This window comes from Alligator mississippiensis, chromosome 1, assembly GCF_030867095.1.
Source record: "Alligator mississippiensis isolate rAllMis1 chromosome 1, rAllMis1, whole genome shotgun sequence".
In the NCBI taxonomy this organism is placed as follows: domain Eukaryota; kingdom Metazoa; phylum Chordata; order Crocodylia; family Alligatoridae; genus Alligator; species Alligator mississippiensis.
In genome coordinates, this window is record NC_081824.1 from 134092586 (window position 1) to 134112368 (window position 19783).

The 19783-nt window shown below is 43.3% G+C and overlaps 1 protein-coding gene across 3 annotated transcripts in view; it reads right to left on the reverse strand.

The window, feature by feature from the left end:
* Window positions 1–19372, reverse strand: part of TFB1M (transcription factor B1, mitochondrial) — a 47572-nt gene extending 28200 nt beyond the window's left edge. The window contains exons 1-5 of one of the 3 annotated variants that reach the window (XM_059714324.1): window positions 19283–19372; window positions 16010–16167; window positions 14057–14208; window positions 8072–8180; window positions 3117–3268 (exon numbers count right to left, since the gene is read on the reverse strand). In XM_059714324.1, coding sequence (XP_059570307.1) covers window positions 3117–3268; window positions 8072–8180; window positions 14057–14208; window positions 16010–16142 — 546 coding nt within the window. In that variant the 5' untranslated portion in view covers window positions 16143–16167; window positions 19283–19372. Of the gene's footprint in view, window positions 1–3116; window positions 3269–8071; window positions 8181–14056; window positions 14209–16009; window positions 16168–19050 lie in introns of all 3 variants that reach the window. The other 2 variants (XM_014596758.3, XM_014596757.3) reach the window with 2 other exon arrangements.
* Between the last annotated feature and the right edge of the window lie 411 nt (window positions 19373–19783).

The window sequence follows — 19783 nt, forward strand, 5'->3', positions numbered from 1 at the left end:
GAACACACTTATCTTCCTTCCACTTATATTTAAACGTGTATTGCTTGCTGGAAAAAGAATGGCATACTTTCCTTTTTGCTTCAAACAGAAGTAGAATAAACTGCTATTTCACCAGAATTTTTCATTCAATGATCTAAAAAGCATTTATCTAGATACCTGCAGGAAATGGCTATTATCCCCATTCTTCTATCCAATAGATACTATAAATACTTAAAATGCAACTGCCATTTTTTATGAACAGCTAACCTGCTGCATAAAAAGGAGGCAAAGTGATTTGCCCAAGACCGCACAGACAGCCAAAATGGAGTAACTTGAGTGTAGTAACTCAAAATACTGATTCCAGGGAAGAAGAGTATTCAAGAGGACAAAATTCAGGGAAGGTTGTTCTTACAGTTAAAGAGGACTGGATGTCAAACTAGTCATGGTGGAAAATACAGATTCACACCCAAACAAGCATGTAATTAGCTCAGAAAATATGAACTGAAGCACTGAATAACTTAGTATTCTGTCTTACAAAAGATGCATTTTGTGTGTTTAAATAAAAAAGGAAAGATAACCAAAAGATCTTAAAACAGATCCTGTGACCTTGAACACATCCCCCCACTTCTTAACGTTTTGGTCTTTTCAGCTTTTTAAATACTGGGAACTTAGTGTGCATGCTGTTTTGCATCTCATTTGTGCTATGTTGGGTGCAAAAACACTATAATCTGCACATCACATTGAAAGAAATGCTAATGGCACGTACAGCTGGCTATAGCTATATAAAGTATGCAGGGCATTTATGTTTTCCAACTGCCTTTATATTTATTTCTCATTACCATCACAGCATTCCATATTCTTCCTGTCCTTTCACCTTTATGTTTTAAAGCCTAGTTAGTTAACCAAATGTTCATGTTTAAGATAATGCCTCTTACAGTATCAAGTGTTTCAAGAAAATAAACTAGACCTTTTGTACCAGAATCAAACCAACTCAAAAATTAACAAAAAACACGCTCTTTATTTCAAAGTTACAATATATCAAATGATTTTCCCCTAGTGTTCTCTACAGCCACCTAGTGGAACCACTTCAGTACTTATCTGAAACCCTGTTCCCACAAACACCGCGGTAACTGTAGCAGACCGATAGCAGCAAATACAGTAAGCCACTGGGAAGGAAAATAATAGCAGAGCTCTCAGCAGTGCCATACAATTTATTACATTATAACAAACAATTTAGAAAAGTCCTTCTAGGTAAAACTTAACATCTAAGCGTATCTTCTGGAAACAACATCTTTATCCTTTCAAGAGCAACATCTACTTAAGGGACATACAAATCTGAATACAATCACACAACACTGAACAGAAAAAAACTAATTTAGTTCTCTCAAACTGATACTGTATCATCACCTTCTTAAAGTGTTGACATTACAGCAAGTTAGATATATTACAAGTCAGAAGTTTCCTTGTGAACAAATTAAATTCCAACTTATTTGCAGTTACACCTTGTGGTAGCTTTCAGGACAGGCAATATAAAGAAATGTCTTAAGATCCTCTAGAGTTAGTCATCTGGTATGTCTGTCAACTGACTCAGATTTGATGGTGGGTAGGCTGTACAGTTAATTTTTACAAAATTCAGTTATTACAAGTGTAACCAGTCACAAATCTGCTCAAGGAGCTATTCTTAGAGCCAGAAACTGATTTGATGCCACCCACCAATTTTATTCTGACCAGGGTCAGGATGTGGCGAGCAGACTGGCAGAAGCTCTACTAAGAACTCTTAATTTCAAGATTTAATACAGGGAAGCCAAGGCCAGTGACTAGAAGGCTTCACAGAAAAAACTCCCTCCTTTTGAAGATTTTAATTAATTATTGGTGGAGTGCAGTATTATGACTGTTTCAAAATTGCAACCATTGTTTGAAAGGGAGCCCTGGAATAAAGGTCCCTTTTACGCATGCATGTAAAGACACAATAGGATCTAATGCACAACACACACAATCACACCTCCCGTGATGCTATATGTACATGGCAGGAAGTATGATTGTGGGATTGCACATTAGATCCTAGTGTGCCTTATTGCTGGTACAGGGGCAGCCAAACCCTAGGCTCCCTGTGCATCAGCAAGAAGCAAGGTCCTGCAGCTGGGGGCCCAAGAGGCTTCCACAATCTCCCCACCTCAGGTGCGTGTGAAACCCCAGGGCTGGAAAACCACACCTACCACAGTCTCCCAGCCCCGGGGATTCCACATATTCCCTGGGCTGGGAGATTGCAACCGTACCCTGTGGCTTCCAGGACCCAGCTAGGTCCCAGCACCAGGAGGCATTCTGCCAGAACCCAGTGCCTAAAGCTGCAGGATTCTGGGCAGCAGCCTTGGGGTGCTACCAGAGCTCAAAGTTGGTGTTCCCCTGCAGCAGGGAGCCTGGCCACCTGCTAGGGCTCCCAGCTACAGGGGAGATCCTGCTACATGTGCCAGTTAAAGCTGGTTACCAACCAGTTACTGAGATCTATCTTTATAGATGTTGGACCTTTTCATGGCATGATAGGTACTTTGCACATGTAGCTGGTTTCAGTTAATTGTGTAATGAACCAGTTAATTGTGCAACATTAATAATGCGTAGAGGGGACCAAAGAAAGGTAAAAGGCATAACTCCTCATTTGATTTTTGAGGAACTTGAAAAAAAAAAAAAAAAAAAAAAATCAAGCAAAAAAAATCAGACGAGTTGATAACTGGAGACTTCACACTACTTGATACAAGAAGGAAATAGTCAAAGACAGAAGATAAGTTGTTATGAAATCCACTCAGAGATCTGTGGATAAAACTGTAAGTATCTTAATACCTTTGAAAGATGTGCTCCACATAGGAAGAAACTTCATTGCATGTAATGAAAGGAAGTGAACTGATTTTTAAATTAATATTAATTAAATTCTGTGTAGCTAAACACACAAGCTTAAGTACTTTGCAAGGAGGGCTGCTTCCCCAATTTGCAATTTACAAGTGTAGAATATTAGGTGACTTTAAAACTCTATAGTCAAACAAAATCTCTTGGATATTTGTCATCTGCCACTGCAATATTTTGACATATTTTAAGCATTAAGTCATAATGGTCCCTTCCAGCCCCTAACAACTATGAAATCTTACCTCTCCTACTTCTTTCTGAAAAGTCAAAGTCATCTGAGTCCTGCCATAAAAAAAAGGTCCATCTCTATTAGAAACATTTTCAAGCCACTTGATGATTAGAGGAGTTGAAACACTGAATGGCAGATTCCCAATGATATGTATATTTGGTGGATCTGTTAGAATTAAAAAAAAAAAAAAAAACAACCAACAAAATAAAAAGTCTTTTGTAAATATCTTACTATATCCCTCTCTCCCCCTCTCTCCCTATATATGCTTTTTGATATTTAGGAGTACAATTATTATGTTGCACATAAACTATACATTATTACCCTACATCTCTTACATGCACACTCTAGACAGGGATAGCCAGCCAGCCAGCAGCAAGAGTGCCACAAATGGCATAAGTAGCTTCTGCATGTTTAGGGAAGATCAGGGCAGCACAACAGTAGACAGTGCTGGAAGCAGAAACAGAGAGACAGATTGATGGGGTTCAGAAAGCAGTGCAGAATATCAGGTAGAAGAGGATTAAAAAGGTACTAAAGGGAGAGCAGGGGACTTAATTTGTGGCACTCCTGCCTAACAGCTACCCCCAAAGCTCTAGACAATACTGTTACATAGGGCATGTCTACTCGTGCAATTATGATGCATGAATAAACTGCAGAGTTTATTGTTCTGGAGTTAATTGCTCCCAGATGTGCCTTTGAATGTGCGCTTGGAAGCGATTTACTTGAGCAATAAGCTTCACAGTTTATTCATATGCAGCACATGGAGCTGGGGCAGAGCAGCTCCGAATGGCAAGGGGTCCTGTGGGTCAGCCTGCCAGCCCAGCGCTGCTCCTCTCTGACTCAACATACTGCGGAGGGACTGGCTGAGGCACAAGGGATCTTCAGTGTGGAGCTAGCCAGCAGGCAGCCCCTGCACTGAAGCATCCTTGTTCGCCAACCAGCATCTACAGATGTGGTGCTGCAGAGTAAATTAATTTATCCCAGACTAATAGGGGTGCACGTGTAGACGTGGAGACATTTACCGAATAGCCAATTAGTCAACTGTGCAGTAAACGTTTCATGTAGACGCACCCATTGTGGGTTACTTTTCTCCCATTGCTACAGGAACAGGGCTAGGTTTTCATTTAAGTTACATCAGAGTAGCTAAATTTCAATAGTTCCTGCAGGTCTACATGGGTGTAGCTAAGAACATAATTTAAATGAGAGTTGAGCATAAATGTCCAAGTGGTCACCAGACTGGCTAAATACTGGTTAAGCATTGTCAAATCCCTGCAAAAACTGGTCAAATATTTTAAAACATTACATTTATTATAACAAGAACACTAACAGACTTTATTTTCATTAGATTATATATTTATGCCTAACTACAAAAACAAATTACTTCATTAAGTGAAATTCTAAAAACCTTTTCAGCAATGTTAGGCTAGTATTTTAAAAGTAAACATTACTGAAGACTGAACAGATACGAAAGAAATATGAAATTGAACAGAAATAAAACAAACACAAAAAATATAAAAGGTAAAAAAAAGTCTTCTTAAATGTAGCTATAGATAGGCTACACCTTCTCAAGCCTTTTGTTTTGTGTGATCTTCATTTTCTTTATCAGCTTCAATTCCTTTACCCATACTTTTGTCATCAATTTTTTTTAGCATCTCTTCCTTCCTCTTGATCTGAATAAACACTTAACTGTGTCATTCTTTCCCTCTAGTCATACAATGAAGTTATTTGGTTTATTTTTGTTTTGAATGGATAATTCCTCGAATCAACCACTTTGACTCAGCACTTGCTATAGTTCAAGGAAGTATTAAAAGAATTTCTGTCACTGCAGCTACTGTGCAAGGAGGATACAATCCTTTCCATGAGGAATAAGCTCTTGCAATTCAACTGATAGGATTGCACTCTAGTTTTATGACCAAATACAGTGATTCTTGGTTTTTAATTTGCTACCTGTAACAGTCTTTAGAATTTACAACAGTCAGTATAATGTCACTAACTCAAAGCCATCATCAAAAAGGTCTTGGCATTGAAAATATGACTCAAAGGCAAGCAACATTACATGGAGGAGCAATCACTTACCTTTTTTTCTGTGCTATTATTCTATTATCTTTTTCTCTTAGGCTTTTTAAGTGGACTGTTTAATATTCTCACAAATGTTTCTTAGTATTCAGCAACTCATTCAGGGCAAACAATGTAGAACTATCATTTTCCATATTCTGAATGAACTAAGATACTGGTTCAAGCAGTGAATTAAATTTGAGGTCTGCAATCTCTTTTGCAGAATACCTGGGTGGGAAGCAGCAGTGGTCAATCCCAGAGTGGCAGCATGGGGTGGTGAACAGCAGTGGCAGCCGCTGCATGCAAGCTTCCCCATTTGGATCTGGGAGGGCGGAGGGAGCGGCAGTGGGTCCCAGAGTTGCGGTGGGGGAAGTGCCAGATTTTTTATAATACCAGATTTTTGGCATCTGGTTTTATGAGGTTATACTGTATCAAAGCTCAAAGAGCTTTCATATTAGCTGCAGAGGTCAGTCAGATCAGAGAATCTCCTGCAGAGCCAATTTACTGATTATATTTTCAAACCAGCCAGGAATCTCTATCTAACTCAGTTGTGGAGTTGCATCTTCAGGACCTTTTGATTCTCAGATCAATACCCACCACTGTGATGGGTTGCATTAATGCTCCCAGAAAGGGCCTGTCCCAGTCAGCCTTGCCCTATGGACTCAGTGTGCTCACATGGTTAAAACTTGTTTCTGATGCTGTAAAAGAACAGATCTAAAAGCTGGCCAAGAAAAGTCCAAGTTCATCAGAAAATTGGTGTTTTGTCACTGGCAACAACATTTTGAGGGTCCTTAAATCCAAAGGATTTCCCCATGCTTTAATTAATGATCAGAAAAATGTTCCATTGTTTCCTATATGCTGGTATTGGTGGTGGGGGAGTTCAGAATAAAATAGTAATAATATGAAGGAAGGTTCAAATTCTGAGAGGCTCAACATAAATCTTAAGCAGCATTAACAGGCACTGCAAGCTTGTGAAGAGTATTTGTACCTCCACACATGCCACAGGTATCCAGCAAACTGATCCAAGGGCTTGGTATTCTATAAATGTCAAAAGTGAAAAATATGCAGATATTTAAAAAAATATGCATCTAGGTAGCCCGCTTACACAGCATAATGAGTAAAATGACAAAAACAAGGTAGATTACACATCTATAAGCACAGATCTGGGTTTTTTGTTTCCCAAAGAAAAAAGGAATAAACCATGGATTTTACCTTTTACTGGCAGCAAATGTGGATTTCTTATTTTACTAGAAAAACCCTCAGATTTTGCAGTTTTGCAACAAGCTCCCTGCAGGCTGGCAGAGCTTCAGCCTGTAGTGGGCTGGGAAGGAGGAGGAGGGCAGTCAAGCAGGGGGTTCCACGTGTATTGGGGCTATATGAAACAGATCCGGAGCTGGGCACAGATCCGGGGGCTCGCACCCCTCGGGAGGGTTGCTGGCCTGAGTCGGACTCCTCCTGGGGGGGTGCGAGCCCCTGTATCTGTGTGCTGGATGAGAGGAGGCTACTGCCTGGGACCGGTGCTAAAGCCAAGTAAGCCCAGCTTTGAAAGTCGAAACATTTCGAGTGCCCTCGTTTCATTTTGAAGCTGTTTTGAATCCTTTTGTTTTGTGTCAATTTCGCTGCCTTGAGCTTGAAATGTGTCGAAACAGCTTCAAAATGAAACACCCCACAAAATTTCACACAGCCCTAATGTGCATGTACATGGAAAGCAGCTCCTGCAGGTAAGCTGGGGAAGGGGTGACTGAGACCCCCAAAGGGAGGGAGGGAGGGAGTTGGGCAGAGCTGGGGCTGCTGCCCAATTAGGCACTGCCTGGGGCTTGGGGCTGCAATGATTAAAAGGAAGCTCTGTCCTTTTAACTGAGCCTCCATCTTTAACTAAGAATTTAGCTTTTGAAAAAGAAACTTGTAAGCTTATCTCCAAGTTTATTGAGAACTATCAGATGATCCTAGAAGAAAAAGGTGAGATCTGGCCCTAAGAAACTACAAGATCTGATAAGAAGTTATGACTGGAACTTATATTTTCACAAAACATGGCTGAAGCTACAGAGTAAGAAATGAATTTTGCAAGACATTTCAAGTACAAAAATTCTACAAGTTTCAAAAGAGGACTCACCAGGAATCTTTGGGGAAGAAAGGGTGGAGCAGAATTTAATTAGCGGAGTTTTACTGCACAAAAGGAAGGATAAAAATTACTATTTGCTTTATCTCTGTGCTCTGCAGGAGTGGTGAAGCTGCAAAGTTTTCTTGTTTTTTTAAACACAATATGGATAAGGCAGCAGTCCTCAACCTTTTTAGATTCAAGGCAGTCCTTGGAAAATGTCAGCTCTATTTTTTTTATTTTTTTTTAACTACAGAAAAAAGAGAGCAATTCCTTTGTTGCAAAGAAATGAGAAAGACCACAACAGGTCAGAATATTTCTGGCACTATAAATTTCTGTTTAAAATCTCTGGGTTTTTCGTGTGGATACTGTTTGCATACTGAACATTGTTAACATTTTGTGGTAACTCACAGCACCCTTAAAAGGATCTCAAGACACCCACAGGTTACTGAAACACCCTGGTTGAGGATCACGGACCTAAGGCAACTTTAAAGTCCAACAATTTTAACTCAGGTGAGTGTTCTAAAAGAATTTAAACTTCTGCATCTTTACCTTAACATGCCTCCATATTGATTTTCTCTTTTTTTTGTTGTTTTCTTTTTTTGTTTGTTTGTTTGTTACACAGGAGATGTAAAGTGAGCCATTTTACCTAGGTTTATAATTCAGGAGAAATCATTCTGAAGGATCACACAGAGTGAGAGGAAATGCAAGTCACGACCAGGTATGATATGGTAAAACTCCAAATATCTTGTCAAACAAACAATCTCATTTCACAGCAACTTACAAACGAAACTAGTATGCCATGAACAAATACCAACCATCTTGCCATGTTTTTCGAAGGTGTTCTGGAAAAGCTCTGTCCATCCTGTAAGTCAAAACGTCCCCATGAACAATGCACACTTTTCCTGGAGCTGCTTCAGACAGCATCTGTTTGTTGGTAAGCAAGAAGAATTCATTTAGTTAGTACCTACACATTTTGGCAAAGTTCTAAACATATTGATGATACTCTCCCCTAGCCTTAGTGGAGTTAAACCAGGCATGAACCTGAACTAACAGTTTTATCCTCAAATCCAGAGGCATAAATGGGTGCTTGAACACCCTAGATGGCAGCCACATACACAGCAATGTCAGTAGCTGTGCTGACACTAGTGCAGCAGTAGCAATGCCTGCAGCACATAAAGGTGAGTATTTTCTCTGTCTGTATAAACATCTAACTCACTAGCGTGTACTGCAAAATCAGAGATAAGTCTTTTTAATATGTAGGGTCAAATTTTACTCTCGTATATTCATATAGTCTACCAACGTATAGCAATGGTATTTGCAAGTTCACATTCGATTTGAGGACAATTTTTGCTCTTATCCTCTATTGTTGTCTTTCAGGTTTGTAATGTTGCCAGAACCCAGCTTCAGTTTTATGATGCAGAAATCACAGACGCAGCCTAAAAAGAATTTAGTAAAAATGCAGAGCGCTTTAAATGTCAGTAATTTTACACATACATAAAAAGCTCATTTAAATAACAGTCCCCAATTGTTATTTTAATAGCTGACATTTTCCATTGTTCAAATTCCAATCCTTTTATGTACATCTATTCTAGATTGAGACTGAGAACTTTTAATGGAAAGCTAGAGAAAAATAGATGTTATGACCCATATTATCAAAGAAGAATGTAATCTATAATTCATTGTATTATTGGGGAAATAGTATTGAAAACTAAAATTAATACTAATATATGCAATACACTGTTTGTTTATTAATACTCCGCTTAGGGGCATATTGATTTCTGCTGTGAAGGGCTTGCTAATGAAAAACAATGACTTGTTTTGCTAGAATGAAAAATAGAAATCAGTGTCTAAAGTATATTATCAGAATTATGTAAATACATCCTTTCAGGATCAGGAATCTGTGTTGGTGCTTTTTTTGGCTATCGAAGTGAAGTGTCCTCCAAGTTTTAAAAATATTTTGATTAAATAAAACCAGTGTTTTCTCCATTTATTTCCAATGGTAATACAATTCTTAAAATTGTAAATAATATGGGCAAACATCATGACAGAAAGATTAAATGGACCTGAGCAGGTTGACAAGATCTCCCTGGGCAATGGGTCAGATCTGGACCACAGGGACCTCTCCTGAGTGGATCCATGGGGCTGGCAGCAACTGCAGTGGGGCCACGTTCAGAAGGCACCACAGACTGGGGGCCTGCCACCAATGTCCATCAGACCCCAAGGACTTCAAGTTCTGCAGAAGACCACCCTCCTCTCAACTTCCAGCACCCTGCTGAACTACTGGTGGGCCAGATCTTATAGTTCCACAGGCTGAACACAGCCCGTGGGCCATATGTTTGACATCCCTGCTATACAGCATTAGGCTGTGATTATGCACTAATGCTATTACATTCTAACAGGGAGCCAGAGGGGTCCTATTACTTTAACAGAAGACTGTAGTAGGCTGAGCTTGCTCTGGGAGAGCTAGCAGTAAGAACCAAGGCTCACTGCAAGTAAGCCAACCACGAAATAGGCTGACCTGTAGCCACACAGGTAGCAGCTACCCCTGGGGGAATAACTCTCCCAGGAGACAGTTGCAGAGCAGTTAGCTGCAACAGGGCAGGCATAAAGGCAGCTCAGAAGCACAGAGCTGCAGGCATCTGGGCTAAGCCACAATAGAGAAAGCAGACTGGTCATCAAGTCCTGAATGGAAACCTCTGTCAGTGGAAATCTCCCTGACAGGAAGGGGCAGGGCTTAGGAAGCACAAAGCCAGTGCCTAAGAACAGGCAAGCAGTTTGGCTCCACAGGCAGCAAAATAAGAGCTCTGCAACTGACTTACCTGAGCTGCCCTGGAGACTATAAGCAAAGAGCTGAGAGCTTGTAGGGAGCATGGACCTGGGATGAGAAGGGTTTGTCATACAGCTAGCAGGCTTAGAGTTTTGTTTCGGCCAGTGTGCTTGTATCTTTTGTTATGATTTAGACCAGTGGACTAGAAGCGACTAACAGGGGAGGGGGAGCTCACAAGGTGCTCAAGGAATATGTGGGGTTTTGAGCCCTGCCAGGGGCCAGGCTCAAGGCAATGACAGGGAGCAACTGGAAAGCATTAAAAGCCTAAGCCTGGGAAAGTGGTAGAGGGGGCCTGAAGCTGGGAGGGTTAAGGCTATAACCCAAGAGGGTGAGAACCAGGGGTAGGGGCCCAAAGCCCAAGATGGGTGAAACTAGAGCCTGAGAGGGCAAGACTAGGGCTAGAGTCCAGAAGCCAGGTGCAGTGCAGTGGACCTAGGCAAAAGGGGTCAATTAGAGCAGAAAGGTGGAAGCTGGGAAAGTCAAGGCCCTAACAAGGGTGTAGAGGCCTGAGGAGGCTTGGCATTAGTTTGGAGCAAAGTGGAAGGACAGGGATAAGCAGCATTTGGGAGGAACCCATAGATGGGTAGCAGACATAGGCTCACTCTGAGACCCTGTGGGCAGCCTCCCTTTTTCCCCACTCAGTTATCAGCAAGGCACAGTAGGAGGGGGGAAAAAATGGGAGGGTACCTGGTGAGCCAAAGCAGGACTGGAATTCTGAGGCCATCAGCAGGTGTCATGACCACCCTTGCAGCTCAGTCCTACTACATACACATTTAACTCTGCAGTTTTGTGGTCACAATGATGTCCTACAGATTAGCGGACAAAAGGCCTGCAGAGAGATGCCAAAGGTCCTTAAATGGGGAATAAAGGTTGCTGTTGACTCACTGTTGGAGATGTAACTTGTTAAATCTAATCTTTAAGAGAGGTGAAAGAATTCTCTGAACACAGAGAATCAAAACTTGGTTCCATGAAGTCCTAAAAGAGAGAGAACCAAGTCTGAAGAACACTTGTTCAAAATTCCATATGCTGTTAGATTGGATTACTTTGTGACTAAGGTCAAATTCCACGGAAGAGGCAAGTTTAACCTCCTAAATCATCTGAGTACCCTGCTTAAGGGGACCACCTACTTGCATATCTCAGCATCTCTTAAAGGCTGCTTGCAGACACAGGCAGGGCATGGGGGTGTATGTAGAAAACCCCCAAAATAGCACTTTACTTACTTTAAACTCAGTGTGTTCCCAAGTCCAGCCCTGTGCATGCCCAGAAGAGGCATCGCTTTAGTTGGAACCAGCATATCTGACTTCTGTAAAGATCAGGTACTTTAGTGGGGCTTTTTTTGGGTGCTTTTTTCTAATAGCCAATTGAATAAGCTTTAGCTAAAGGTGCCAGAAAGCCTCTCTGAAGTGCCTGATCTTTACAGACGCTTCAGACCCAGGTTCAACTAGTGCACTGCTGCTTCTGGTAAAGTGTATTTTGGCTTCTGCTCCCACCTGCAAGCAGCCTAAGTCAGTCTAGACCTGAATTATAGATTACAAACTGAATACACACCTGAAAATGTTAAATGCATGCCTTCAAGCTATACTTAGAATTTTCTTTGAACTTGAGATCAAAAAATATATTTTGTAAATTATTAAAAATGAATGTATGCTAAAAATATCCATGGACATAAAAATACACAATTCTTACAAATGTAAAGTGGGATCATTATTGTTAAAATTAAAAATAAATATTAACAGGAATGGAAGAAATAAGGCCTTAATGCTACATATGAATCTTCCTACACCAGTGGTCTCCAAACTTTTTGGGCAGATCACTTTTTGAATTAAAAAGCAACCCAAGAGCTACTGTGTGCCACCACCTGCCACCCTGCCCCTGCCCAGGTCAGTGTGGGGAGGGAAGGGGGGAGCAGATTGAGCATGCCCCCCCCTGCAGCTAAATCTGTGGGGAAGAGGCAGGGGAGAGATGAAAGGGCTGTAGGGGGGCAGGGCAGATTGAGGCTTCAGCAGTGAAGGAGAGAGTGGGGCACAGGCAGGAGCAGGGGCTGGGGAGAGTGGGGCCCTGGCCAGGCTAGGTAGTGGCACTTGCCTACCAGGCCTCTGCTTGTCTCCCAACTTCCCCCAGCCCCTGTTCCTGCCTGTGCCCTGCTCCCTCCTTCCCTGCAGCCTTCCAGCCCCAGCCTGCAGCAGCAGCCCATACTTCCCACAGTCCCTCTGGGGGGGAAGGGATGGGGGAGGGGAATGCTGTGCCAGGATCTTCCCAGTGGCGCTTGGGCTGTGCTGCACTTGGGGCAGGCGGCGGCTGCACTGGGAGGGGGAGCTACGGCAAATTTTTTGGGTGGCTGCAGCCCCCACCCCGCAGTCCTGCTCCCAGTGCTGCTGCCCAGCCCAAGCGCAGCATGGCCTAATACCCACACTGGGAAGAGCCTAGCGCTGCCCTGGCACCAGCCCACCTCACCTGCAGATCTGAAGATATGCACCCCCCATGCTCCCCCAGGCTGCATGCCTCCCCTTCCCATTCGCCCCCCCAGATGAGCTACTTGCAGCTCCTTCCTGCACCCTGCCTTGGCTGTGCAGGGTTTGCCCCTGCCCCACTCCCTCTGCTGCTGCAGCTGCCTGTGCAGGCCTGCATTTTGTGGGGGGGGGGGGGGGGGGGGGGGGGGGGGGGGGCAGAGGCACGCCGGAGGAAGCTGCCATTGAGGCCTGGGCTTTGTAAACCAAGCCCTGCTGCAGCTGGCCCAGGAGCGGTCTGACACCAACATGTATCCACCGCCAGGCGTGCAGGGGATGAGGCTCAGCCCAGCAGCAGGAAACACTTGGCAGCAAGCTGCTCCCAGGCCACCTGCAGCCGGACTTGGGGCACAAAGCCCAGCTCAACAGCAGCCACTTCTGCCATGCACAGATTAGGGGAGCATGTGCTCCATGGGCCCTCTGCCAGGGTGTGCACAGCAGCAGGAGCCCCCTGTGCTGGATTAGCTGCCCGGTCTCAATTCTCTCATCACCCACCCTGCTGGGGTCCCAATCATCTTACCCCTGCTCCTACCTCTGCTACGGGGGCCTTGGTCTGTCCCTCACTGACCGGCAGAGGCCTTGATCTGGCCCCCGCCCCTTCCTCCCCCATGGATTGACTTGCTGGGGTGGGGGGAGATGCGTGCATACATGTGTGCTCAGCGCCGCCCAGCCTCAGGTCAACTGCAAGAGGTTCCCGAATTGACTGGGATCGACCAGTTGGTGACCACAAATTATTTTCTGGGTATAGGACAGTGGATTCACGTGGATTAATTTATGGATTAATCTGGATTAATTATCCACACCCAGTTAATCTAACAAAATACATACAATGAGTTAACTACACCATGCACTTTCTTATTTGGTTTAAATAATGGTGCACTGTGTGTCAGTGAGACAAATACATTTACAGATGTCCATGGAAAATGTTTAGATTCAACAGTCCTTGTGCATGCAATTGTAACAGTACTCGACTATCCCAGACCTTTTTTTTTTTTTTTTGCTAATACAGGATGGTTCTTATCTAGCTGCTCTTATCTGAATAAAGCTGCAGCATCAAACTCTGTGTTTTGATCTTTTGCAAAATGATTAGATGCACAGCAATGCCATTACAATGCCAATTAGAGGCAAAGGATACCATCTGGTATGACGTATGAGGTAGCTTTTAAATCTCAAATTCTTAAAAGGATATCTGTATAAGTCAGTATTACAATTAATAGGTAGTACATCCAATCAAACAATCAGATAAATTAATGTGCTCCAGCCAGCCAGCAAAGCTGTCAGATAAAAGAACAATAGGAAAAAGTATGTGTGATGTAAATTGCCGAATTACAAACAGTTTTATAGATGTGGATGATTTCTTCAACTATGTAAGATCAAAAAGAAGCACTTAACTACTTAAAAGTGTTTTAGCATCTTAAATGTTTTTCATATATGTTAATTACATAAAATTATTCCGTGTTTGATACCTGCAGTCCTGGAATAAAGCGAGTATCTTTTTCCACCAGCAAGAGCTGTGCAACATTGGCATTAAGAATGGATCTTGTAATCCCACCTGGCCCAGGGCCCACCTCACACACATGGGCATCTTTCAAATTGCCAGCCTGTCTCACTATCTTATCTGTCAGTGACAAAAAAAAACCACACACACATAAAAAGCATTTTAAAAGGCATCCAGCACACCAAGATGGAGACAGCTGCATCTTTAACAATAAACAATTATTTCAGAATATAAATAAACAATAACATCTTGGTTAAATGAGCAGATTATTGCTGTGTATGGAAGCTGCTAGATTTCACAGAATTCAATTTCACTTTAGGATTATCAAATAAATGCAGAACTTCTACAGTAAGTCCTCACCATATGTTGTTAGTTGCAGAGTCAATTTTAAAATGTTAAGAGAAAATGTTCCTTTATAATCAAATAATACTGTCTTATTTTTCTAGCATGTATTCACTATGGCACTATTCCAGAATGTGCCAAACTTCATTAAACTGAGCCTGTTCCAACAAAACTTAAGGGAAAAGGACTGAGAGGTGAGTAGCCAGGGAAGATATCCAGAAAGCTTTGACTTCAGAGAACTCTAAGGGACAACAGAGGCCTGGAAGAGTTAGGGCAGAAGGGACTGATGGCCACTAGGAACAGGAGTCAGACTAATTCAGACAGGCAAAAACTTTTGTAAACGAGAGTTTACTTCATTAGATGCTATAAAAGGACTTGCAGGGTTAACAAGGTTACAGTTAACTCACTAAATGGAGAAGTCAGGGAGGAAGCAGGAGGGAGATTATGCAGGTGATAAAAAACCATCAGATTTTTAGGGCTTGTTTACCAATGCAGCTGTTACTGATTAACAATATATGTTGACATTCTTATTCCAGATAGTTATTTAAAGAGCTACTTCATTTTTAATTCACACCCTCCCTTAAAATGCTCTATTTTCAGATGTAAACAAGCCCTTAACATTTTCACACCTGCTTTATGCAACTGTAGAAAATTATCACCACTTCTGCAGGGGGAGGTGGGAAGCATACATACAAACTGGAATCAGCAACCATGGCCACCTGACCCAAGACTGAGATGAAGCTGGAAACAGTACAATCTAACCAGGGTAATAAACGGGCTCAGAACACCAGGACATTTACAAACTGGTATAGCTAGTCTTCCTATTAAAACTACGCTGTCAGGTAAACTGTAAATGAAAACACAGTACTGTCTCCCCTCCATGGAAAAATAAAATGCCTTCATGTTAACACCCATGTTTGACTTAATAGTAAGTTATCCGATTACTTGCCTCCCTCTAGACTTTATGATAATTTTAAAGCGAGATTATATTCCTCCTTTCAGGTACACAGACTTTCCTACTCTACTCTACCCTGTTCAACTCCTTTAAAAACTGTTCTACCACTTACTGCTTTTTGTGATTCATTCGTCAGAGTAAAATCACAATGTGTTACAAAAATCAGTGTATTAATGCATTTTCAGGACTTGAACGAGGTGAAACATAATTATAATGATAGATAGATCTGCTAACGTGCCTAATGGTTAGTCTGGGGCAGGCAAGGTAATAATAGTTGGGCTGGTCTGGAGTCCAGCCCCAAATACAGCTAGTATTATGGAGGGTCTGGTCACAGCTCCACACTTAACGTTGAGCTGAATTCAATTTATTCATTATGTATGGATACATAGTTTCTTCCCCTTTCCACCCCAAATTAAAGCATTTATTCTGCATACAAAGAATTTACAAGTCCATTACCTTGTTTAAAAAATATTTTTTAACAAGTTCTTCAAATATTTACCAGGGTGCTGTTGAGAGAGAGATTAAGTGTCCCCATACAAACATAACACAAGCAAAGACTGGTCTGTGATGACAACTATAGGGCAGTTTAGGACTAAACATTTAACACAAGAGAAAATTCCCCACCTGCTAATTTCAAATCCAGCAGAAAATTCTGAGAGAGCTGCTTGTTTGCCTGAAGGTGAAAGAGTTTAATAATCTCTCCAATAGTTGGCAGAGGTGGTAGATGGAGAGCAGCCACCATTCCTGAAGCAGTCATTGGTCAAAACTGTTACTTCTTCTCCCTAATCAGTGAAACAGGGCTGGCTGTGAACAAGCATCTAGTAGCCTAAAATTAAAACTTTTAGGGAAAATTAATTTGTTTTTTATTAAAGGAAACTATTGCTCTAGAAACATATAACATAATAAAAATAAGTACATTTTTTCAAGTAAAACTTTGATCCTGCATATACTTATGTAGGCCAGTAGGGTACCTTCACTTGGTCCTGTGGAGACATCCCTGTGAGCTGGATCTAGACATGGCAGTGGGGCAAGTGACAACAGCAGGGTAAGCAGCAGCAGCAAACACAAACCTCGCCCATCCTCTCTGCTGTTAACACACTCCCCTGAAGGGGCTGTACACCCCAGGTTTTGACAGCAGGCTCTACCCATGCTCACCCTGACTTCACAACCCCTTCAAAAATCCCATGGATCATATGTATAATACCCATGTTTAAAATGAAGTGTCTACAGGAATTGCTTCATTAACTGTAGAAACTCTCCTGACTTGTTAAAGCTAAACATTTTGGTGCTCCCAGATATAAAACAAACAAACCCACACTTTATACTCTGTGTGCTTCTGCACCAAGCCCAGCATATGCTCAGAAAAGGCACTGCATTAGTTGGACCTAGCTCACCCGTCCATATAGATCAGGTGCTTTTGTGGGACTTTTTCCACACTTTTATCTAATAGATGAATCGGCTTTAGATACAAGCACCAAAAAGCCCTGCTAAAGTGCCAAATCTATACAGACGCTGAGGAGCCAGGTTGAACTAATGAACTGATTCTTCCGGTAAAGTGCAATGTGTTCGTTTGTTTTTAACACCTGTAAGCAGCCATTATGCATTTGCAGGATTGAAGCATTAGCCTCATATGGGCTGGTCAAACAACAGAATTTAAACTGAAGTCCTCTTATCCCCCCCCCCCCGCACCTCCCAAATCTATTAAGACTGATTTATACTGTTTAATTCCAACCTTTTTTTGAATTGTTGCAAATTAGATTGAAGGGTACAGTTGTCCTAAATTTCAAAAGTTGTATACAGCAGGAGCATGTATTTGTATTAATTTCCCTAATGATTATTAAAAGGAGGCCTATTTTCTCTTCTTCCTAGAGCATCAAGTGTAGTGATGAATGAGACGGAAAGAAAAGTCCAATTACCATATTTCACATGTGGCTAATATTGTGCTCTTTCCTCTCATCCTAAAGATGATGCAAGGAAAGACTCCAGTCATCACCCCTTTCATGACTGTCACAAGCTACAGATTCCAGTACAAAAAGTACAATATTGTGGGCTGAGGCCTCGCACTCCAAGCATGCAATGAGCCCTTTCAAATTTAAGGATCATAGGGAACAAAGAGGTCCCAGGGGGCAACAGCCCATCAGGAGGCAGGCAGCTGGATGCATTATGGCGGGACCCACAGCCTCCAAGCAGAATACTTGCCTCCATACTGATGGCATCTGTAGCAATTTGCTTCAGTGGCCCCTGACAGATGTTAAAATTATGTCTCATGGGATCTGATCCCCTGGAGCTTTGGGGACCAACACTATAGCTACCTTGCCCTGCAATTCCTATGCAGCAAATGTGTCAGGTTTCCTTAAGATGCCAGGTACATAGATTGCAAGGTCCCCATCAGCAGGGTAGGAGAGGGATTTCCCTTGCAACCCATGTGCCCAGCACCCCATTGTCAGTGTTAGGACTGCGCAGCCCCCGGCCAGGTTCCAGGTCCCCCAAGTCCCGAGACTGAGAATCAGCTGATTGCCAGCACTGGGATGGGGCAGCCCTGGGTCAGGGACATGCCCTATGTGCCATTTCTAACACCCTGTAAACTAGCCACAGAGATTGTGCGTGATGTGTGGCACAGCACGTCTTTGTGGTTGGTTTGCTGGTTCCTGGCAGACGCCGTGGCATGTTGGCCATCTGTGGCACCATCATCCCAGCAACTGTGCCATAGATGCGATGTCTCCCAGGGGCCAGCCTGCAATGAGCCTCGGGCCTGAGAAGCACAAGGAGGAAGGATCTCTGTTTCTTATGGCCACACACTTTCAAAAAGGCTTTTCTTCAGGAACCAGCCAGGTGCTGCCACAGCCAGCCCTGGACCAGCATTGCCAGGTCTTATATATGAAATCATTATATTGGAAGCTCAAATTATCATATTTGCTGAAAAACTATTGTACACTGAAAAAAAAAAAAAGGTATGCAAATAAGTCGTCTTACTTTATATCGCTCATTGTAAGACTTCAGTGAGCAAGGGAGAGCTGGGGCAAAGTTGAGGCATTTATTTTGAGGCAAGCAGTCATAAAAAAAAGTGCTGACAGCAACCCCAGCAGGCAGTTGACTCCCTTTGCATTTGCTGCGGCAATTAACTGCCTCAAAAAATATTAGCAGACAAGGTTCTTTGGGTAGACATTACATCTGTTATTAAGCCAACTAAATAATTGGAAAAAAAAAATTGTTCTTTGCAAGCTTTCGGGCACAAACACCCTTCTTTGGGCTGAAGGAGGGCGTTTGTGCCCGAAAGCTTGCAAAGAACAATTTTTCCCCCAGCTATTTAGTTGGCTTAATAACAGATATCACATCTACCCAAAGGACCTTGTCTGCCTGCATCCCGAGACCAACACAGCTACAACCAACAACCCTCAAAACGATTGTACATTTTGAACACTTTTAGTATTATCTATCGTATAATGTGCAAGGGTTGCAATTATCGTACAACTACGATAAATGCTGTACACATGGCATCGCTGGCCCGGATCCCAGAGCCTCTTAGCTCAAAGAGGGGCCTGGGGGGGAACAGGGCGGAAGAGGGCAGCACTGGGGCACAAGGCTCCCCCCCCGCGCAGGCGCTCTTTATACGTTAGAAGTCCCGCCCTGCACCCCAACGGTTGCCCGGGGGGAGCGGGGGTTACCTCTGCGCACGCGCAGAACTCGCCAGGTCGGAGGAGCGCGCACGTGGGCACTTACGCGCTGAGGTCAACCGCCCCATGCAGCAGTCGGGTGGAAACAGCACGCGCGCGGGACGTGGACAACCGTCTCTTCAAGGCAAGCTTAGTCAGCCAGAAAATCCATTAATTAATTCACTCAATAAATAAACACCTCGCCCCGCGCCAAGGGCAGGCGCCATCCAAGATCACCACCCACCGCACTCCCGGCACCCGGATGTAGATGGAAGTCAACCGGAAGAAGAAAGCGTTCTCCTGTCCCTAGAGCTGTGCAGAAAGATTTAGTTTTAACTTCCGGATCTTCAAAGCGCATGCGCAGCAGCTCCCCTCCCCCCATTGCTACCCCGTTATCATAAGGCGCATGCGTCATCCAGCCCAGAGTGTGGGGATTGGTGACGCTACTGCGCACGTGAGGTGTGGGTGGGCCGGTTTCTAGTGCGCATGCGTCTGTCCCTTTAGTTCCTCTAGCTCGCCCGTGGTTATGGACGGACTGCTGCGCATGTGTACTGTGGGCGGCCGTGCTGCGTGGGGGGTGGAGCTACGCACGTGCCGCGAGGGGCACGGGAGACACTGAAGCTACGTGGGGGGTTGGGGTGGGCTGCAGCGTGTAGGCTGGCCCGATGCAGCGGGGATACTGCTCTGCGCTGGTTCTGTTTCGAAAGCAGAGTGGCAGACAGGAGCCCGCTCGGCTGCCCCGTCT